The sequence below is a fragment of the Miscanthus floridulus genome, chromosome 5 (genome assembly GCF_019320115.1).
Source record: "Miscanthus floridulus cultivar M001 chromosome 5, ASM1932011v1, whole genome shotgun sequence".
NCBI lineage: Eukaryota > Viridiplantae > Streptophyta > Magnoliopsida > Poales > Poaceae > Miscanthus > Miscanthus floridulus.
This window is the reverse complement of record NC_089584.1, coordinates 148,681,797-148,705,333: the sequence shown is the minus strand read 5'-3', so window position 1 is coordinate 148,705,333 and position 23,537 is coordinate 148,681,797. Positions and strand designations below refer to the sequence as shown.

Genomic DNA, 23,537 nt, shown 5'->3' with positions numbered 1-23,537 from the left:
GCTCAGGCTCGCACACGAGTGGGCTCGGCAAACAGCCCCCCCCCCGTCCGAGCGAAAAGGACGGGCGGGGGACGGGCAAAAAAGACGGGAGGACCCCTGACCGCCCTCTCGCTCCGTGCGGAGGCTCGGGGGCTCTTCCTGCACCCGAGATAAAGACAAGCGACCCAAGCCCGTTACGGTCCAGGGGTTCGAAGGCTGGGCCCCCAGGGGTTTCGACAGCCGCCCCAGGGCAAAAGAGTCAGGGACGACTACGGGCAAGCCTGTATGAGCGCGCCCTGTATCGTGTCCGAGACCGGCAGGGAGGTCTCCGAATGGGATCCCACCGTAGGGAGGCACCGAGCCACCGAGGCCCAGCGAACGGCCTCGGCACCCACTAGAGAAACCCTCCGGTACTCTTGGAGTGCGTCTCAGGACCGCTAGCCGACCCCCAGCGAACGGGGTACGGGCCTCCACTCGGACTTACCCGATAACAGCTCACCGGAAATGCCGTCGCTCGCGCCCACCGAGGGTAGCGTGGCATCTTCCACCCCTCCTTCCGAGCGAAAAGGAAGCGCGAGGGTCGAACAAAAGGTCAGGAGAATCCCTGACGGCCCTCTCGCTCCGCGCAGAGGCTAAGGGACTCTTCCTGCGACACTTTGCCGAGACCCAGCGGCTCAGACTCGCACACGAGGGGTCTCGGCAAAACAAACCCTCCTTCCGAGCGAAAAGGAAGCGCGAGGGTCGAATAAAAAGTCAGGAGAATCCCTGACGGCCCTCTTGCTCCGCACAGAGGCTAAGGGACTCTTCCTGCGACACTTTGCCGAGACCCAGCGACTTGGGCTCACACACGAGGGGGCTCGGCAATACAAACCCTCCTTCCGAGCGAAAAGGAAGCGCGAGGGTCGTACAAAAAGCCGGGTGAACCCCTGACGGCCCTCTCGCTCCAGGCGGAGGCTAAGGGGCTCTTCCCGCAGCATCGTCGAGGCCCTGCGATCCGAACTCGCACCCACGGGCCCGGCAAACACAATGTAACTCCCCACTCGAAAGAGAAAAAAGCCCCTGGAGAAGTGAAATCACTCCTCCAGGGCCTCGGGGGCTACACCCGGCGGGTGCGCTCGCGCGCACCCACCGAAACCTCGAAGACAAAACACCATCCCGACAGGAACTATCAAGAGCCAATTCTCGTCAGAACCTCAGGGGGAGTGCCTCCACTCCCCCCAAGGCTCGGGGGCTACTGTCGGATACCGTGAGAAGGGGTACCCTAAGCAAGATCCAAAAAACGACTGCTTAGACTTCGTAAAGATCGAAACCAGCTAAACGCTGCTGGCCTCGGCCGATTGTCCGACTCGCCCGAGGCCCCATCGCCGCGAGCCTCGGCCGACCCTCCGCTTCGCCCGAGGCCCCTCACCACGGGCCTCGGCCGATTCCCCGTCAAAGGCCTCGGCCGGGCCACCGACCCTCTGTCTCGCGCAAGGCGGACTCGGCAGCACTCCGCCACCTCCTTCCTTCTCCCGTCCCTCTGGCAAAACGTCGTGTCACGACAACTCAGCCAACTGCTGCCCCTGACAACAGGCCGCACGCCCGGCACAGTACAGCAGAATGGCCGATGGGACAGGAGGCAGGACTGGGCAGGGGTTACCCGCCACTGTACTAACCACCGTGACGCCCATGCCTCACTATGCTGCCAACTCCTGCACCGAGGACAATGCAGCGTGGGGAGCCACATCTGGGCTACTGTAGCCTCGGAATCAGTACCCAAGGCCAATAACTCCCCCCAAGGACCTCGACAGTTTGCTTCACGGGCTCGGCAGCCTGAGGGTCCATGACCACCGAGCCCCCCGCGATGGCTCGGCCTCGGCATAGCCGCTGCCCCCTACGACGTCATTACACGGCAACCCGCACGTCGCCCGCCAGTGTCCTGCATCAAGCCGTACTGAAGCCCCACGACGCACAAGACCGAGTACGACCAGCATGTCACTTCCGCACGTCCCATCGAGGCGCTCAACCACTCCGACAAATCACACGACGGCGCAGTGCAGCGACGTGGCAGACCAGACGTCCGTCACGTCAGCACCCTGCCATCCACGACGGGACTGTGCAAGGGTTACCGGCTACTGTGCTGCCTAAACTCCTGCACCAAGGACGGACACGACGTAGGGAGTCAGAACCGGGTTCCTGTGACCTCGGGGCCAGCGAACCGACCGCTCCGCCCCGCTCGAGACCCCCGATGAGCCTCGGATTCCGCCTCGCCCGAGACTCCCGGTAGGGCCTCGGGCGAACTGGCCATGCTCCGCCTCGCCCGAGGCTGGGCTCGTCCCGCAATCTCGTCACCTCCACCTCAAAAGTCACTCTGGCAGGCTATCGCATCCAATTAATGCACCCAGCTGCCCTCACTACGAAAGTCACGATCGGCAGTATGCCGCGACAGGACAACGGTCAAATCGCCTTTTTACCATCCCTTACTGACGATACAGGGCACCGTATCCTGTAGACGCATGTTCGGCACTGTTCCGCCCAAATCAACTATCGGCGATGGCCGCCCAGACCTCACATTGCCACCCGCTAAAGGCCTCGGCACAGCAGGCCTCAGCACAGTGGGTCTCGGCCTCAGCGCGATAGGTCTCGACACAGCCTACTACAGCAGCCACCAGGCCTCGGCATTTCACCAAGTCAACAAAAGTACAAGAGCGCAGCATGTCGTCAGCCTTGAAGACCATACCGACTAGACATCGACTGGAACTCCCACGACGCCATACTGCTTCAGGGAGCGGAATACGTCAGCAAATAGTAGCCTTCTCATGTACCTCTCGCTTCCTCCTTGTAACTATAAAAGGAGGTAGCCAGGGCCATTTCTGGGGGGGCAGAAGGACAAACACACCGATAGAATCACGCACTTCCACGCTGCTTGGGAGCAACGTCCCAAGCAGTTCGCACCACCCTCGCCGAGACCTGGGGCTAGCTCCCTCTCTCACTCAGCTTGTAACCCCCTACCACGAGCACTCCGGTGCAAGGAATACAAGATCAATCTCTCAGACTGGACGTAGGGCCTCGACTGCCCGAACCAGTATAAACCTTGTGTCTCTTTGCATCACCATCCGGGATTAGGGACACGCAGTACAAATTCACTCGTTGGTTGAGGGACCCCCGGTTCCAAAACACCGACACCGTGAATCTTTCAGCATCTTTGGTGAGCTAGCTTTAGGAATCAGAACAATAATTGTATCATTCCACCCATCATGTATTGACCCACCATTGAGGACACCAAGAACTTCATTTTTAACACGTTCACCAAAGAGAGACCATAATTTCTTATAAAAGATAGAAGGCATACCATCTGCACCTGAGGCTTTCAAGTCACCCTGCTATGGAGAGCATTCCATATTTCCTCTCCAAACAATGGAGCGAGCAAGGCTTCATTCATTTATGTAGTCTGTTCGCTGGTTGATTTCTGAACTGATAAGTCTGGCTGGTGCTGGTTTATTGTGAGAAGAAAACACTGTTGGCTGGCTGATAAGCCCTAACTGAAACCAACAAGCAAACGGGCTGATGGTCTAACTCTTGGGAACTACACCCTGACTTCATAAACTACTCAAGTAAAAAAAACGGTTCGTCACTTAAACCGCTAAGGAACTAGAGACAAAAAAAAATCTATAGCTTTTTCTTAAAAATACACCATCTAAAATCATTTTGCCAAATGTTTTTTGTAAAGCTATAAATCTATAACTTCAGCGGAGAAGGTTTTCAAAGAGCTAGAGCTGAAGCCTTATTAAAGTCCCCTTTGGCACGGCTCATCCAAAATGACTTCACCGATGAAGCCAAAGCAGGTGAAGCCAGAAAAACTGACTTTTTCGGCTTCTAGTTCATTTTAACCCCGGCTTACAAAATGGCTTCACGCTATAGTGCATCGATTTACGCAAAATAGATGAAGCCGAAACCGGCATAAGTCGTACCAAAGAGGCCCTAAACCTATCCTAAAGGCCAGGTCTTTAAAACATTCGTCCACCCTGAATGAATGATTGTACCGTAATCTCTTTAGCATACGGTATTTCAAATCTACGCGACATCCAGAAAAAAAACATGTTATGTTTCTCTTTTCTACGGAGCGTAGCATACATATGCATGTACCCCTATCTTTATGAAAACATAGTCATATACTCTATCTGTGTAGAAACATTAGAGACAACCGAATTAGTTGAATTTCATAACATATAGCCCTATTCGGCTTACTCCATATCCGGTTTGTTTATTTTTTTTTTCAGTTGGAACAATGTTTTTCTCTCACTAACATTTTAGTTAGAACAATATTTTCGGACGATAGTTTTGTTGTCAGGGGATAATGCTCTTCAGGTGCGCAGGCGTTGCACAAGCTGAAAATGGTGCTGAGGCCCGATCTTAATCGGAGCTGAGATTTGTCACGGAGGAAATGAAGCGCTTGGTTTGATCTCTTGTAAACCTCGTGTTTTTAAGCAGGTACTCCATCGTTCCTAAATTATAATACGTTTCATTTTTTTCTAGATATATTGTTCTTGTATGCCTCTAGATATAATGTACTTATATCTAAATGCTTAGCAAAGGTATGTATCCAAACAAAATGTTTTTATAATTTAGAATAAAAGAGTAAAATAATAAAGTAATAACGAAACAGAAAAATCTAAAAGAAAATTAGATCTGCAGCCGTTTCGAGTTATATGACTGAGGATTATAAATTGAAATAATATTTTTTTATATCAAACCAGTCAACAGTACTTCTGGCTTATAATCCATGATCGTTTTAGTCGAAACAAACAGGCTGTTGAGCGGTGGGCCCATTACCAGGGTGAGAAGAAGGCGACCATTGATTGAAGATGCCAATTTTTTAAGAGTAGAGCTAGCTATAATCCTGTTCATTTGTTGATTTCAGCTAAGGGTGCGTTTAGATCCAAAAAATTTTGGATTTTGGCTCACTGTAGCATTTCGTTTGTATTTGGTAATTAGTGTCTAATTATGGACTAATTAGGTTCAAAAGTTTCGTCTCGCGATTTCTCGACCAACTGTGTAATTAGTTTTTTTTTCGTCTACATTTAGTACTCTATGCATGTGCCACAAGATTCGATGTGATAGTTACTATGTAAAAATTTTTGGCAACTAAACATGGCCTAAATTTTATCAACAAACCCATAAATCAGCATCGGCCAGACTTACGGTGCCAGGGCAGCTATCCTCGTATTCCTCTCTCGTTTTCCTTCCCTTCCCCCGGCGCGGGCCCCACCCCGCTGCCTCCGGTCCTCCTCCATAAATAGAGGAAGAGGAGAGAGAAGAAGGCCACCGCCACCGACATCGCCTCGTAACCCGACCGGACGAGCCCCCATTCCCCGAACCCCTCGCCGGGGAGCCAGCCACGCGCATTCCCCGATCCCCACCGCCTCGCCCGGCCGCGCCACGGACCAGGGGAAGGAGGATATGTCGTCGTCGTCGTCGTCTCGCTCTCCGGCGGCGGCGGCCGCGCGCCTGGATCTGGACGGCAACCCCATCGCGCCCCTCACCATCTGCATGATCGGCGCCGGGGGCTTCATCGGCTCCCACCTCTGCGAGAAGCTCATGGCCGAGACGCGCCACGTCGTCCTCGCCGTCGACGTCTACTGCGACAAGATCCGCCACCTCGTCGACCCCGCGCCGCCGCACCTCTCCGGGCGCATCTCCTTCCACCGCCTCAACATCAAGAATGACTCCAGGCTCGAGGGCCTCATCAAGATGGCCGATCTGGTGAGCCTGCGCCCGCCTGCCTGCTGCCACCAGATTTCGGGACCCTGATTTCATCTCACCTCATCCCCCTCTCATCAGTATAATATATGCATTTCGTACCCCAATAATTCTGCTGGGAGCGCACAACTCACTCACGAATTCCTTCCCTTCACGTCTCCTCCTGCTGTTGCTTGGGTGGATCTGAAGACCATCAACCTGGCGGCCATCTGCACGCCGGCGGACTACAACACGCGCCCCCTCGACACCATCTACAGCAACTTCATCGACGCACTCCCAGTGGTCGGCCCTCGATCTTCTTTTTTTCGCATTTCGTACTACCACTGAAAGAAAGAATGTTTCACTGGCATGACTGATGACCGATTCCTTCCTTCCTTTGCAGGTCAAGTACTGCTCCGAGAACAGCAAGCGTCTCATCCACTTCTCCACGTGCGAGGTCTATGGCAAGACCATCGGTAGCTTCCTCCCCAAAGACCACCCGCTCCGCAAGGTGACGTGATTTTGCTTTCTATCCACTCCACCCCGTGCCAAGTTTCATTCTGCCCACGCTTGTCAGACGGTTTTGACGCTTCAAGTTATATTCCTTTGTTTTTAGTGTTGACTTTCATCAGCCAGTCAATAAACAAAAAGGATTGCAGATATGGTGCAGGTTGCTAAATTGTGCTGTTTAACTATAATAACTGTTCGTGTCCTTGTAGTACGGTCCTTGTCTCAAGATTGGGATAGATTTGGTGTTAGTTGGGGAGGGATTTTCTAGTTGAGCCTCCTTTGGTTGTTGGCATGCTCTTGTCTTGCTCAATTCTTGTCATGATTAATTGATTATTATAGGATGTGGTTGACTTTTGATGAACACTATGGTTTGACTGCATATGCTAGTTCAGGTCGCCCTTGTGTTGGTCTTCCCTCAATTTCTGTACATTGTTCAGTACTATATTTTTTTCCTTTCCGCGCCTTTCAGATATTTGTATTGTTCAAAACTTCAAGCTATGCCATGCTTACGCCTGTTGGTCTGTTGCTGCATGTTCCCTTGTAAGTAATAGTAGGAAAAAAAACATACCATTGTCAGGAACTATCCTTCCCCAATAGCATTTTTCTAAACAATAAGCTACTTCTGTAGTTCTGTTGATGCTGCATCATTTATAGATTGTCAACTATTGGCACCCCTCAAGGATCAGCGTTTGTTTAGCTTGCAGCTTTGTTTTAATTCCGATTATTTTCCCAGTAAAAGTCCGCTCTCTGCATTTGTACTGCACTCGTGCTTAGTTCTGTGGGAATGATTTAGTTGGCACTCTATGGTGTTCATCTGCTTTCTTAAGACTACTGTATTCATCTGTTTGCCATGTGATTATTAATGGAAGTGTAATACATCGACAATGTTGGATAAAAGGATGAATTCTGAATCTTTCCACAGGTTCATGTGGTATGCTCTAGAAGAAACTTAAGTTGTAACTCATTTGCAGTGCTTTACAGCAGGATAAGATAATGACATTTGTAGTCATGCAGATTTCTTTGGTCATACTTGTCCATTGCTGACATATATGTCTCCTCTTATCTTTCAAACAGGAACCTGAATTTTATGTTCTGAAAGAAGATGAGTCACCCTGTATTTTTGGTCCAATCATGAAACAACGATGGTCCTATGCATGCGCAAAGCAACTTATTGAGAGGCTTATATTTGGTCAGTAAAGTAAATTGTCTTATTTTCTTGCCACTGTACAGCGGATGGTCTTACTTCTTCTCGTTCTAACACTTACTATCATTTTGATTTGAGTATCTGCCAGCTGAAGGCGCAGAAAATGGCCTTGAATTCACAATCGTGAGACCTTTCAATTGGATTGGCCCAAGAATGGACTTCATTCCTGGTGTCGATGGCCCTAGTGAGGGTGTACCCCGGGTTTTGGCTTGCTTCAGTAATGTATGTGCACTTGTTTCTTTCTGAGGATGGTTACCTTAATTTGCATCATATTCAGTCTTCTCAGAAGATGCATGGTACAATGGTTTTGCAGAATTTGCTCCGCCGAGAGCCCTTGAAGCTTGTTGATGGGGGCCAGTCTCAGAGAACCTTTGTTTACATTAAGGATGCCATCGAAGCTGTTGTGCTGATGATTGTATGTTACTGCCTTTGTTATCTCTGGCTCCTTGTTCTCATATGCCCTAATTCATTAAGACTGAACTCCTGTTTTTCTGTTGCCAATTACGAAAAGGAAAATCCTGCTCGAGCCAATGGTCACATTTTCAATGTTGGGAATCCTGACAATGAGGTTACTGTTAGGGAGTTGGCCCAAATGATGACAGAGGTATGCCATCAAATTTATGATGCCGTCAAGTAATAGTTGGTGTTACCTGTTTTTGTTTTAAGCCATCTGTTTTGTACGGGCAGGTCTATGCTAATGTCTCAGGAGAGGCACCACTGGATGAGCCCATGATTGATGTGAGTTCGAGTCAGTTCTATGGTGAAGGATATGATGACAGTGATAAGAGAATTCCCGACATGAGTATAATCAACAAGCAGCTAGGTATTGCTGTTGTCAATATGATGCGGTGGTCTCTGGGTATTCTTGTTTTCCCTAACTTGTGGCTATTGGTCAAATGTCGACTAACTGTAGGTTGGAACCCAAAGACCCCTCTCAAGGATCTGCTGGAGACAACATTGACATATCAGCACAAGACATACAAAGAAGCTGTGAAGAGGCAAATGTCGCAGGCTTCAGCAACGAGTTAGATGACATGCCCCCGGACCTCAAGGTGGTGGTGGTGGCTAGGACGGTTCTCGTTAGAGCCCTAGTCGCAGCTGTTATGAAGTTTCGGAAGTCAGAATACATATACGCTAGTAATCGTTTTGAGGCCCTAGATGTCCATGTTAGATTTCATCATGCTGCTATCAAGGGATGCTATGCTATCCGTATGTGATATGTGTGGGTTGGGCCATCCGTTGTACTTGTGTTGGTTGCTCCCCCTGCTGTGCGAAGTCATTCTTTGGAATCATTTCATTGGCGAGAGCTGTTATTGTTCGTTGAGTATACAACTCCTAGATGATTGCTTCAGTTTTGTTGGTTCATATTCTGCCATTCACTACGTGTCATTGATGCTGCCAAATGTCTTCTGTCTGTCAGTTATATATGTATACTGCTACTATGGAAGTCTATCAGCCTGTTCGGGAGGCCGTATCGTATGTCTATGGGCGGGGGGTTAAGACTGAAGAATGATGTTCACCTTACTTTGGGCCTGTTTGGCTGAGCTGTTGAACAGCTTTTGGGCTGAATCCACAATCCAAGAGTAGTTTTGCTAAACTGTTTTTCTTAAAGAAAAAAAAAAGGTCCTTTTTGACATCCTCAACTTTTGTGGTCATCCAATTTCCCCTCATTTATAAAATTGTTTTTTTACCCCTTTAACTTTTATACCATTTGTCATTTGTTTTTGTATTCTGGGTTGTTTTTAATGACAGCTTTTGCTGACATGGTGCCACATCAGCTAACAGGGGTATGTTTGACGATAATTCATAGGATATACCGGATTATAAAAGTGTTCCAAATATTTTTTTTAAAGAATGAAAACCAAACAAGTAAAACATTTTTTGTGAAAAAGAATGATAAGTACTGTAGGGACAAAGGAAAAAAGAAAAGAAAAGACGCTGCCTTGCTTTGCTTGCAATCTGAACCGGGGCAAGTAAACTACTGGACTCGAGAGTTGAGAGTGTTGGGGCCGCAGCTCTTGAGAGTTGAGAGACAGAATACAGCAAACGGGGATTGCGAGGAGGCGGCGGACGCCATGGGCAACGCCGGGAGTGCGCCGGACCAGGCCAAGAACTCGGCGGACGGGGGCAGCGCTGCCGACGCGGAGTCCCGCCGCGGGCAGCCGTCGACGGTGCGTTTCTTCCCCGATGCGGAGCGCCACAAGGCACGGCAGCCGCCGCCGATAAAGCTCGAGGAGGAGGAGGGCTGTCCCGCCACCGCCCGCCACTGAGGAGGAGATGGCCCCGCGCAACCTCTGGCAGGTACGCCGCCGTTCCAAGTTGCCTCGTCGACTAGATTAGGCTAAACCACCGCAAAACCCCTTTGTTGCGAATTTGCGATAGGGATAGCGATGCGATGGCCCGATTTCCTAGTTTCTCAGGATGTCATCTGAGTAGTCATTTTCCTGCAAGTCGCAGCGCATATTGCTTGATGATACAATTGGAAATTTCCCACTCGAAACATTCGCCCCATGATTATGATTGCCACTGAGTGAATCACTGTTTGTAGATGTTACTATTGCAGTGGCATTCTTCTTGTTCCAGCCACGCTGCAACCAGTCTGAGATGAAATTGGACGCAGTTCCCCTGTCCACAATATGGCCATAGTTGCTCGCGATTGGAGTTACAATTTGTTGTATTATTTGTTGTTGTACTTGTGGATTAGCCTTCTCCTCATTCCTCAGCACATAAATTAGTTTGTTACAGAATCATATTTCCCAGAAAGCCAATAGACTGTCCGGATGCAATTCGCTGACTGATTGAGCTGCAAGTTAACACCTACACAATATGCTGCCGTGTAGGTCTTTCAACTCGGATAAAACTGTGCATCAGGATTATAACTGACACTTGACTGTTGTGAGTTGTGCTTGCAGTGTATATTACTCTGAAAACATTATATAGTTGCCCACTGTCAAATTAGAAATGCGCATCATCGAGACTCAGAACCACTTGTAGCAACAGTGCGCTTCCATTGTTACTTTTGGCAGGGTCTGTAACAAGTAACCACTTGGAGACCATGGGGTCGATTACATATCTTCAAGGTCCTCTCATTTGCTATGTTCTACAAATGCTATCACTTGACAAGATCTAAGCTTTTTAGATGCTGGTCATATCATATTGTTGTTGTCAGCCTATTGTTATTCTGCACCTGATACAGATGATTGAGATATGTTGCCCCTTAAGAGAAAGTTTACTCTTGTTTCCTGCAGTTGTTTCATGCCAAATATTTGCTTGTATTTTGCTTTATTTCCAACTGTTCTTGCACTGTATGATATATTGTGGGCTTGTGGAAATATGACACTTCCTACTATATTGCTATAGGTGTATGCACTTGGGGCGTTCATTGTGTTGAGATGGGCCTGGGCTAAGTGGAAGGAGGACCAGGACAGTGAGGACTCACCAGATGGTGGGGATGGGAATGCACCGGACAGATCGACTTAATCTCCGGTTGCTGCTGCGTGGACTAGGCTCTGTTCCGGTCTAAAACTACCAGGGAAGATGAATGCCGTTTCGTGATGAGCCAATGATGATGGATCACTCTATCCATCATATAGTGGTCATCAATGTTGCTGTGTGGTGCCGGATTATGTATTTTGCTGACAATTTGCAAGTGACATTCTCCCCTTTTTCACTCTAGTAGGATCCTTTTTATCTGAGTTGTGGCGCTGCAATCTATGATATAATAGACTGCCAGGTTGACTTGTTTTGAACTTGCAATCTTGTGACTATACTGATAAACGATGTCAATGAACGTACGTGGAAGAGATAGCCATCAGGTGGGTATTTAGTAGGCATGGGCATCCGGTTAATTTCACCGGTGAATTCAGAAAATCAGTTTGGTTAAATTGGTTTTAAAGAATTTTGATTTTGGCAAAATATTGATCGAATTTGCTGCTAAAAAACTCGAAGCCGACTAAAATAGGTCGGTTGTAACACATATTTTGCTAGGAGAAAATGTAACAACTCATTTGGCATAGGAAACCACTCGATAAAAAACTGCAACAAGCAATAAACGAAAAGGAGGAAAAACAACAAAGAATGCTTCCAGCAAGTAAAGCCTCATACAGGTATATTTAAATATGCAAATGGACATAGTTTTAGTAATATTATAGTCATAAAGAATTTTGGTTAACGCCACCTACAAACCACCGATCATTGAATAGTGCCAAATCTTCACTGAATGGATCATGGAAATTTTGGTTAACCGAGTTTTTAGTTAAATTTGTTTCGATGATATTTCACCCGCTTTATGTAAACAACATTATGACACTACATGTGTTCTTATATCACTCACTATATGTCATCCAATAGATTGTCCACTTCCATTAAAAAGTAAAGATTGTGCTCTCCTTTTTTATTGAGAAAAATGATTGCCCAGCTTATTGATAAAACTACAAAAGATGAGAACTTGGTGTATAGACAAACATTTTGGAAAAAAAAGAAAACAAGATAAAGAAGAAGCTGCTGGATCGAAAATAATGGAGGAAAAAATTATCCCCTAAAGTTGTTGCATCCATAACGCTCCTTTAAAACTATATATACCGACAAGAAAACATTTACAAAAGTAAAATTTGAGACGTGGGTGCATTGAGAAAAAAAAATCGAAACAAAAATGATGGTGCGTGGACATTTTTTGAAGGAGCAAAAGTTGTTGCATACAGACAGTGGCAGAGATTGGCACCGAACCGCATGGGCCAATCAATAAATCATACATACAGAAATTAGATGGTGATTTCAAGGTGTAACAATAGGCAACAATTTCACATTTAGTGCTTATTACAAAGTAGCAGGGACCATGGGCCATGTTGTTGTCAAAGAAAGCTATGGCCCTTGCATAAAAAAGTAATTGAGGTAAAAAGGACATTGTTCATGCAAATTAAAAACAAATATTTGAGAAGTTGGTGCATAGAGAGATTTGGGGGGTGGGGGGGGGGGGGGGGGGGGAGAGGGAGAAGCAAAAATAGGAATATTAAGAAGTTTTTGCATGAAAAAGAGAGAAAAAATGAACAAAATATGTTCTTGAAAAGCAAAAACAAAAAACAAAGCAAAAATAAAACAAAAAAAAGAAATAAATAAAAGCAAAAAATATGTTCTGAAGTTGGTCCTTGAAAAGCAAAACAAAGCAAAAAAAAAAACAAAAAAAGAAATAAATAAAAGCAAAAATGCTGGCTGTGGGGTTCGAACCCACGCGCAGATGAACTGCAGAAGATCTTAAGTCTTCCCCCTTAACCACTCGGGCAAACCAGCTAATTCAAATACTTGCTCTGCAGATTTATTTATAAATATTCTTTCATTATCGTCCGGTATATTATTTATATTTGAGTCCTTGGGATTTGGTCGCCCATGCATACTGATTGACTGTGACTGTGAGTGAAAAGTGGAAACCGGATTACGGTTAACGAGACGGACGATTGGAGAGGTCGAGGCATGCGCTCATGGTTTAGGGAGCACTCCGTCGCCAGGGAGGTGGGAGACTAGAATAGAAGAATCCGTTGACTCTTTTGAGTTTTTTAAGGTACAGTTTATAGTTCCGTTAGTCTGAGCTTATTCAGCACTATTTTTTAATTATAGGATAATATTTTTTCTCACAATATTTTAGCATAAGAATCAGAATAAGTCAAATTTTAGCATAAGCGAACAAGGCGCAAGTGTATGGAGACATTTGTTTTCATGTCTGGTGTTCTTTGTCTTAATTTTATGGATGCTAACAGGGACAGATCCAATGGTGGGGCGAGCAGGGACGGATCCAGCGATGGGACGGGTGGGGCTCTAGCCTCCCCCTCCCTACGGTCGTCGGACCCATGGAGCCCCTTTAGGAATTTTTGCTATAGATGCACCTCGAGGAGAGGCTAAAATTAGAGGTTGAAGAAGCCTCCCTAGATATTTTCTTGAATTCGTCCATGTATGCTAAGTGTCTTAATTTGGTTTGATTTGCATGTATGGGCTAGCCGTCAGTGTTGAATGCTTATGTTAATATAATAACATCAAAGGCCATGTTCGCTTTGCTGAAAAGCTGTAGCTGAAAGTACTGTTTGCTAATTTGCTGTGAGAGAAAAATACTATTCGTTCGCTGAAATAGTACGGCTCATAAGACAAGCGAACAGGGCAAAAAATGTGCTGAAAATTCATGTTCAGGTTGAAATAAGGCCGAAGAGCTAAGTATGGCGGCCTTTTTTTTACAGAAACTTTGTTTTTTGGGGGAGGGGACAAGACATATTACTTGTGGCGCGTATGCCGCCGTACTCGTACTCGTACGTGATGCGCGTGCGGTGCCTTGCCTTCGTTTTCATTCAAGTCGGTCGGTGTGCGACTGCGTCTACACTAGAATTTAGGTGACGATTTCTTTCAATGCTATTCAATGTGTCCTTTGATAATGATAGCGAGGCGCCTGTGGTGGCCTCGTCAAGCTCAAGATTTGCCTACTCAATCTTTCAGATGTACTTAAAGAGGTAGGACATGTGTTCGCCACCAGTAGGGCCGCCCCACCCACCACCCTACCCTAGTCACCACTGCTCCCATACCTAGGTACACGCCTCCCCTGTCCCTGACCGTCGGCGCCCGCCCCGTCCATCACCGGCCACACCTCCCCCGTGCCCAGCCATGCCGCCGGTCGTGTCGCCCCATCCCCGGCCGCGCCGCCTTACCTGCCGTTGAGAGGAGAGATAAAGAAGTGGTCAGTGGAGAGGGAGAGAGAAGAGGGAGGAGGAAGATGGATATGGCAGGTGGACCCCACATGTCAGCGTGCCCGTCGGCATCTAGATGTGGATGTAGACCCGTTTGGACTATATTTTGAGACCCGAACAGAGTTTGAGGGCATAAACGACCGTTTTACAACTCTAGAGACCGGGATAACAAACTAGCATAAGTTTAGGGACCGCTGGTGTACCTTACTCCAAGTGTATATATATGCAGCTAGCAGGTGACATTTCATTAGTCTTGCACAGTATCAGGTTTATAAACCCGGGGTCCCTCATGGACCAGCTTCCCAACAAAGGCTCGGTCCAGCAGCCAACATTACAAACAACGTGCAACTCATGGGCCGGCCCAAATACCTAAAACAACATAGAAGGGCGATCCAGTCTCAACCGGAAGGCCAGGCCAAGAAGGAACAGCGCCCGCTTCTGACTCTGGCCCAGCCTCTCCGACCGGAAGGCCTCGCCTCCACCTCCGGCCCACCTCTAGATGGCCTCTCCGATCGGAAGGCCTGGCCAAACACCACTTTTGACTCCGACCCACGTCTCCGACTGGGGATGCACACTCACCGCTCTTCCCCAACTGGCGCAATCAGAGCCAACTGGGACCAACTGACCAGGGACACCCACTCGGTAAGGACCAGGAAATAGACAAAGAAAGTAAGGCAGGGCACTCAAGTCAACCGCAATACCAAGGACCGTACCTTGTACACCTGCCAGACAGTATGCTACGACCTTCCTAGCATGAGATAACCCAAGTAGTGTTGTAGGTGCCAACATTTCCCCTACAGTGTTGTGGGTGCCATCAACTCCCATACCAGACAAACACGGTAAAGTTCCCCCCACGTGCCTCTGGGGCATCAACAGTGTTGTGGGCGCCGGCATTTACCATACCAGGCGAACATGGTAAAGCCCCTTGCATGCCTCTGGGTATCAACAGTGTGGCAGGCACCGACGTCTGCCATACCTGAAGAAGATGACATAACCTCCCACATGCATCTGACATTAAATAGTGTTATGGGCGCCTACAATCATCCTGTACCTGATAGCGTGGGCAATAAGACTTAACATACGTACACTCTCTCCCTCTCACTTGTAAGGCTATCCCCTTCATCTATAAAAGGGGATGTGCTCTCTCCCAAAATAGATAGATCGATCAAGTTCACTAGCACACAATAGCAGAACCACTAGGTTCAAACCTCGAGCACACGCTCAAACACTTAGCACATAGCGGAGCTCACGTCGCACTCGGTTCCTCAGACCGATGTCCGATCGGACCTCTTATACCTCCATCTTTCTTCCTTCCGTTTGTAACCCCACATCAAACTTCGAGCACCTAGGCTCAGGAATAAAGTCACCGACTGACTCAAACTGGACGTAGAGCATGTTGCCTGAACTAAAATAAACCCTGTGTCATTGAGTGTTGGGCTACCTCTGATCACAACGTAAAGCAAAACTAGAAATATTTACGTGTTGGTCACTTTCTGCACCAATAGTTGGCGCCGTCCGTGGGAAAGACGTTGTACATTCACACTTATTGGTCATCGGATGGCCCACTTTTCCGCCATCTTCGCCATGGCGGGCTCAAGCGATACGACTCGCTTCGGCTCACTGGAGTTTCCCGCACTCCCACCTGTTGGGATGTGGGTTCCACCCATCTTTGAGCTATTCTAGGCCTTCCTCTTCGAAAGCCTAGACTTTGTCGCTGACCGGCTCGGCGTACTACACCTCCGTGAGGAGGCATTTGTTCCGGCGCCCGTCGGAGCAGCGCCCTCCCTTGGCTCTAGGACACACGATGACTTCAATGATGAGGCGCCTGCGTTTCATTCCGAGCAAACTCTCTGCTCAAACCCCGCTATGAGTAATGTGCATACTGTTATTTACTCTCTATTTACTATCTCCCGTTGATTATCTAGAGGGACCGTATTGTCCGCACCGTAAACACCGTACGACTGGTTCCCCTGTGGCCACGTGTCCCTTGCGGACATGTGCGCTCAGGGGCTCCGAAGGACGCTGACATCGCCCCCTCTCACATCCGAATTCGTGGGAATAGCGAGCTATGCTCCTACCACTTTCCACAAACTTCTAGATGACGAGGTTGAGAGCGACGGCTCTAGCATCGGCGACATGGCACCTAGCCACCGTTTGTCCCGGGAGTACGCTATGGCGGACGCTCTAGGACAGCCGCCGGTTGTTGCAAAGTCCGTGCAGACTCACACCCCTCTAGACCCGTGTGTGGGGGCCCTTGCGCTCGCACAAGGGCATGTTGAGGAGCTACGACAACTATGGTAGAACCAGCCGACATGCTCGGTGCAGCACGTTGTGCCCCATGCGCGAGACCCCACGAGCGGTGCTCAGGGTCACGCCCGCTAGGTCCAGCGCAACATCATGAACGAGGGGAATGACCCCCCACAGTTTGCTCGAGCTAGCTAGAACATCGCCGCTGTGATAATGCTTCTACGTGGCGTTCCCAAGACCGTCGACCCCCAGGAGCGGGCTGTCTACCAGAACCTCCGGGCACTGGTAGAAGCTGCCGACATTCAATAGGCGGAAAGCTTCACTTCGTGACTCCGACTCGCGCCCTCTCTCCCCACTAGGGGAGTGGGGACGCACCAGACAGATTACTCCATCCGCTCACCGCTACAGCCGCCAAGCGCAGCTCGAGAGGCCATGGCTGCACCACGGTCTAACCTGGCGCCTGCCCTACACCGATCGCCGACATGCTAACGGCTCGGTCCATACCAAGATGCTCGCAGCGTCATTAGCAATTGGCATCAGGCTCGGTGTGATGATTACGTCCACCGGGCACCGATGAGGGCAGACGACATGGGTCCCTACCGAACCATCGAGGGGAGTGGTGAAACGTGCCCTAGGCATGGTCGCTAGCTAGATGACCAGAGTCCTAGCCCTAAGGGCCCAGGACCATGGGCCTTTAACCGGCATATCCAGAGAGCGCCGTTCCCACAGCGCTTTCGACCACCCACTAACATCGCCAAGTACACCGAGGAGATGAACCCTAGTATTTGGCTCAAAGATTTTTGGCTCGCCTGCCGAGCTGGAGGGGTAGATGGTGACCTTTTCATCATTCAATATCTCCCCATCTGCTTTGGGAAACATATTCGGGTATGGCTTGAATTCCTCCCGCACGACAGCATCCGTGACTGGGTGGACCTCAAGAGGGTCTTCGTTGGAAATTTCTAGGAGACATATGTCCACCCTGGTAACTCCTGGGACCTCAAAAGCTACTAGTAGGAGCCTAGTGAGTCCCTATGGGATTACATCCGTAGGTTCTCCCAACGATGCAACTCCCTCCCTAATATCATCGATGCGGACATCATCAATGCATTCCTCTTTGGGATGACCTGCGAGTCCCTGATCCACAAGCTTGGCTGCCTAAAGCCCTATACCATCCGTGACTTGCTCGACGTCGCCACTAACCATGCCTTTGGTGAGGAGGCAGTCGGAGCAATCTTCAATGGAGGCTAGGACAAAGGCAAGGCCAAGTGCACGAACTAAGACGAGGGCCCCTACACACAAAGGGGTAAGAAGAACAAAAAGGATCGGCGCCGACCGGACAACACCATGTTGGTCGCCGTAGCTGATTGCGCAGGCAAGCGGCTCTAGCAGAGCCTGCCTGACCACTTCAACAAGCTCATGGATTGCCCATGCACCAACCATGCCTATCCCATCAAACACCTCTATAAGGACTACGAGCTCCTCAAACGTTTCCTACGATAGGCTGGCGGGCCAAAAGAAGGAGATGACAAAGAGGCGATAGCCAAGAAAGGAGGCGCGGCAGGCAAGGATGGGGATGGCTTCCCTGACCCCATGGAATACATCATGATCTTCAACGGATCCGACGCCATCTGCTCCAAGCGCCAGCACAAGGTACACTACAAGGAGGCATGCGCCGTCGAGATGGCCGTCCCCTCCTTCCTTAGCTGGTCAGAATCTCTGATCACCTTTGATTAGAGGGACCATCCCTCCCACATCACGAGACTAGGACGCTACCCGCTCGTCGTCGACCCCATTATTTGCAAGAAGTGCCTCATCAAGGTGCTAATGGATGGATGCAGCGGTCTCAACATACTCTACGTCGACACCCTCGACGCCATGCGTATCCCCTAGTCAGAACTCCATGCAGTGGGCTCTCCCTTCCATGGGGTGATCCCGAGAGCGTAGGCATACCCGCTCGGGCAGATCGACCTGTCCGTCACATTTGGTAACCAAGGCAACTTCTGATCGGAGGTCCTCACCTTCAAAGTGGTGGACTTCCTAGGGTCCTATCACGTCATCTTAGGGTGGCCATGCTATGCCAAATTCATGGCGATCCCCAACTACACCTACCTCAAGCTGAAGATGCCAGGACCGAACGACATCATCACCATGGGCAGCGCCTTCTTGCACGCTTTCACATGTGACCGTGAGCATTTCGAGCTCACCATCGCCGTCATCAACTCGTCCGAGCTCCTATAGCTCAGAGAGTTGTCAACCCTAGTAGTCCTAGACTGCAACAAGCCAACCTCTACGATGGTCTTTCGTCCACTCGAGGAAACTAAGGTAGTGGGGATTGACCCCACTGACCCAACCAAGACGGTGCGGATTGGGACCCAGCTCCCGGCCAAATAGGAATGTGAGCTCATCGACTTCCTGTGCGCCAATCGTGATGTCTTCACATGGAAGCCATCTGACATGCTGGGAATACCATGGGATGTCACCGAGCACGCACTGCGCCTCATCCCGGGTTTGAAGCCCTCTAAGCAACACCTACGTTGCTTCAACGACGAGAGGCATAGGGCCATAGGCGAAGAGATCACCAAACTCCTGGCAATCGGATTCATTAGAGAGGTATTCCACTCTGACTGGCTTGCCAATCCTATTCTTGTTAAAAAGAAGACCGGGAAATAGAGAATGTGCATTGATTATACTGGCCTCAACAAAGCGTGTCCAAAGGATCACTTTCCTTTGCCGTGCATAGACCAGATAGTCGACTCGACCTCGAGTTGCGAGATCCTCTCCTTTCTGGATGCCTACTCGAGCTACCACCAGATCACGATGAAAGAGTCCAATCAGCTCGCAACCTTGTTCATCACCCCGTATGGTTCATACTGCTACGTAACCATGCCTTTCGGTCTAAAGAACGCTAGCACCACCTACCAAAGGTGCATGCAGCAATGCTTCACTGGCCAAATCGACCCGCTCGATTAGCTTGATCAAGTCGAGTGGCCGAAACCAACAATTGCTGTCTATGTTGATGACATAGTGGTCAAAACAACTCAAGCTTGCGACCTGATCGTAAACTTGGCCGCAACGTTCATGAACCTCCGAAGGTTCAACATCAGATTGAATCCCGAGAAATGTGTTTTCAGGGTTCCAAAGGGAAAGCTGCTAGGATACATTGTGTCCGAGCATGGCATCGAGGCCAACCCTAAAAAGATCACTACCATTTCCAACATGGGCCCTATACGCAACGTCAAGGGCATGCAAAGGCTCACCGACTGTCTAGCTGCCCTGAGCCGATTCATCTCCCAACTTGGCAAATGGGGGATGCCACTCTACAAGCTCCTCAAAAAGACAGACGCCTTTGTCTAGACTGAGGAAGCTCAGCAGGCTCTAGAGAGCCTCAAAGCTTTGCTAACATCGGCCCCAATCCTTGTCGCTCCCAAACAGGAAGAACCCCTCTTCCTCTATGTCGTGGCAAGCAACCATGTGGTGAGCGCCGCCCTAGTCCTTGAAAGGGTGGAGCTAGGACACTACCTTAAGGTCCAGTGGCCCATGTACTTTGTTGGGGAGGTACTCACCAACCCCAAGGTCTGATACACCTAGGTGTAGAAACTCCTATACGATGTGCTAATGGCAACCTAGAAGCTCCTACACTACTTTATCGACCACGAAGTCGTGGTCGTCACTTCATACCCGCTCGAGGACATCATCCGCAACCACAACACTGTGGGATGGATCTCCAAATGGGCACTCACACTCATGGGCCATGACATCAGGTATATCCCCTGTACCGCTATTAAATCTTAGGCTCTCGCGGATTTTGTCACCGAATGGACATCGGTGCAGCTACCGACCCCGGACGTCACCCATGAGTAGTGAACAATGTACTTCGATAGATCCATAATAGCACCTAGCTCAGGGGCTAGAGTGGTTCTGATCTCCCTAGATGGGAGTAGGCTCCGCTATGCCATCCACCTCCATTTCTCGGCCTCAAACAACACCGCAGAATATGAGGCCCTCATCAACGGGATGTGCATCGCCATCGAGCTTGGCGCTACATGACTCTATGTCCACGGTGACTTGGAGTTGGTCGTTGACCAAGTCATGAAGGAGTCCTCCTACAAAAGCCCCCTCATGGTGGCATACTACCAGGAGGTGCGCAAGCTTGAGGACAAATTCTAGGGGATCAAGCTGCATCACGTCCCCCGAAAGGACAACGATGCCGCCGAGCGGGATCCATCTCTGAGTAGGATCTTCATCAACGATCTCCACAAGCCATCCGCCTACATCCTAGAAGGTCTAATCCAGACACACCCTAATGCCAAGTCGATGCCCGGGGCTCCAACCCCGACGCCAAGCCAGCGCTCAGGGGCTTCGACCCTAGTGCCTCTATGATGACGTTACCCACTGACGTCGTCGTGTTGACACTCGATCAAATAGACTAGTGAGCTCTGGTACTCGCTTACCTCCTCGAGGAGGTTCTCCTTCCCAAAAGGATCGAAGCTCGATGGATTGCTCGATGCGCCAAGACCTTCGTCGTGCTCGGTGATGAACTCTACAAACAGAGTCCATCGTGGGTGCTCATGAAGTGCATCCCCACCAACTAGGGGAAGTAGCTCCTCCTCGAGGTCCATGCCAAGATCTACGGATATCACACGGCCCCAAGGTCGCTGGTCAGAAAAGGCTTTCGCCAAGGTTTTTATTGGCCCATCGCACTACGAGATGCAGAGGAGGTCGTCCGCAGGTGTGAGGGATGCCAATTATATGCTCAGCAAACTCATTTGTCGACACAGGAGCTTCAATCCATCCCTATCACCTAGCCATTCATGGTCTGGGACCTCGGCAAGGTAGGATCCCTCAAAAAGGGCCTGAGCGGCTTCACCCACCTACTCATAGTAGTCGACAAGTTCACCAAGTGGATAGAGGGCAAGCCCATCACCAATATCTGCTCGGAAGAGGTAGTCAAATTCTTCCTCGATATCATCTACCGGTTCGGTGTTCCTAACTGCATCATCACTGACCATAGGACTAACTTCACCAGGAAGAAGTTCCTAGACTTTAGTGATGGATACGGCATCAGGATCGACTGGGCCTCAGTCGGACACCCACGTACTAACGGTCAGGTCGAGCGTGACAATGGCATGGTCCTCCAAGGACTTAAGCCATGCATCTTAGACCGACTCAACAAGTATGCAGGACGATGGGTTGTAGAGGTCCCAACGATCCTCTAGAGCCTGAGAATGACCCCGAACCAATCCACAAGGTTTACACCCTTCTTCCTGGCCTACAGAGTTGAAACAGTGCTGCCCTCTGACCTCGACCACGACACCCCAAGAGTGAAGGCTTTCGACCGTGACTAAGCCATAGAGGCTCAGCAAGACACAGTCGACCTGCTCGAGGAGGCATGCGAGACGACCGTCATCCGCTCTGCTCACTACCAGCAAACTCTCTATGGGTATCATGAAAGGAAGATCAGGGGGGATCCTTGAAGTCGGTGAACTCGTGCTCCGGAGGACCCAATCAATGAAGGAAAAACACAAACTCTCTCCACCATGGGAATGACCCTATACGGTGACCGAAGTGATCCGACCGGGCACCTACCGACTGAAGGACGACAACGGCAACATCCTCAACAACACTTGGAATATTGAACAACTACGTCGTTTTCCCCTAAATTCGGTCTTACCGCTTTTATTCAACACTTGCTCCTGTAAAGCACCCTAGCCCGAACACTTTTAGCCTAGGCTGCTCGGGGGCTCCATGAGGGTACAATACTAAATACTACCTCTCTTTTTTACTATCACATGGTAAAAACTTTGTCCCTAAACAAAAGCGCATTCCATTCCTTTGATTACCCTACGTGACTTTGTTTTTACTCCTAACCGAACGCACCCCACCATGACCTACGGTTATGAGCAGCCAAGCCCCACGCGCCATGCCCAGGTTCTTAAAAGTTGTAGCCTATGGAACGAACGGGCAGGTGTGAAAAATAAAGGATAAAAACAAAGCTATGCTAGGATAAAAAGCAAGGAACGGATAGTGATTCTATCACAAAAAAGAACCGATGTATTCATTCATACAAAAACTATTCATACAGGGGCTCTCCCACAAACTTAACGATTATATTTGCTGACTACTTCTACTCCAAATACTACTGTGGCCGCTCGGTGGCATCAGCTGATGACAAAGGAGAGGCCATGGCACATGCCACCGGACATAACCATCGCCACAAGGGCCATGCCTGGTTCCGCTCCTTTGACTTCAGCGAGCACAACGGGTACCTCAAGGACCCCGCCTGGTTCCGCTCCCTCAACTTTGGCCAGCGCAACGGGTACCTCAAGGGCGTCACACCCATAGATGCTCAACAAAAGAGCATGGAGCTCTTGACCTTCTTATGCAGTTGAGGTAGCTCTTGGGCAAGGACGCTACCCACTGAGGTATGGCCACCGTGGCTAGAAGATATCTCATCAAACTTTATGCACTAGCCAACCTGAGCAGCTACAAGGGCAAAACTTCCCACTGGCATAGTCCCGAGCGTCTTCCTCTCCGACAAGGCTTGCACAGAGAAGACTCGTCGGAAGGAGTCCATGTACGGCTCCATCCCGATGAAAGCCTCGCGGTGACAAAGTCAGTGACGTACGGTACCCTCCAGTGCGCCACCTCCTTCCGTGGAACCAGCCCCTTCTTGGTGAAGGTAGCCAGCACCATCTCATCTACATTGGGGGACCTCCAACTCAACATCGCACTCTGGAATCACGAATAGGTCTGTGAGTTCTCTTTTCCTTCTCCCTTCCCCTATTTAAAGAAAAGGCAGAGCGGTTGAGGAAAGGCGAAAGGATTGGGGTGAGAAACCTTCTCCCTTCCCCCATTTAATGTAGATGAGAAACAATGGGACGCACCATGACCGATGGGACACACCCTGCCTGATAGAATGACGCCTGGTCAGACGGGACATGTCCTAGGTATGGCCCACCACTACCGCATGACCGGGCGTGAGAAACAAAGCGCCACCACGCGTAGGTGGCCCTCCGCCTTCCCAAGCGGAACTTGGAAAGGCTCAACTATGGGATCTCCTCCCAAGAGAGACCATCAGGCTTCCTAGGTCAATCGAACAGCTCAGGAAAACACCGAGAGACAGGTATGGAGCAAAGGGATGCCCCATGTGGGCCATG

At 49.5% G+C, this 23,537-nt stretch overlaps 1 protein-coding gene, 1 non-coding gene and 1 pseudogene across 2 annotated transcripts; 2 read left to right on the top strand and 1 right to left on the bottom strand.

Annotated features, from left to right (window-relative positions):
- Positions 1–5,198: 5,198 nt before the first annotated feature.
- Positions 5,199–8,762, top strand: LOC136454107 (UDP-D-apiose/UDP-D-xylose synthase-like). The gene is made up of 9 exons (XM_066454651.1): positions 5,199–5,721; positions 5,908–6,000; positions 6,101–6,208; positions 7,282–7,396; positions 7,500–7,633; positions 7,725–7,826; positions 7,923–8,015; positions 8,099–8,234; positions 8,325–8,762. Exons 1-9 carry the CDS (start codon positions 5,419–5,421, stop codon positions 8,438–8,440), a joined length of 1,200 nt encoding a protein of 399 aa, XP_066310748.1. The 5' UTR covers positions 5,199–5,418; the 3' UTR covers positions 8,441–8,762.
- A 622-nt stretch (positions 8,763–9,384) lies between these two features.
- On the top strand, positions 9,385–11,200 carry LOC136454106 (uncharacterized; annotated as a pseudogene).
- A 1,413-nt stretch (positions 11,201–12,613) lies between these two features.
- TRNAL-UAA (transfer RNA leucine (anticodon UAA)) lies at positions 12,614–12,697 on the bottom strand. Its single transcript has one exon. It is a non-coding gene; the product is annotated as a tRNA-Leu (tRNA).
- Between the last annotated feature and the right edge of the window lie 10,840 nt (positions 12,698–23,537).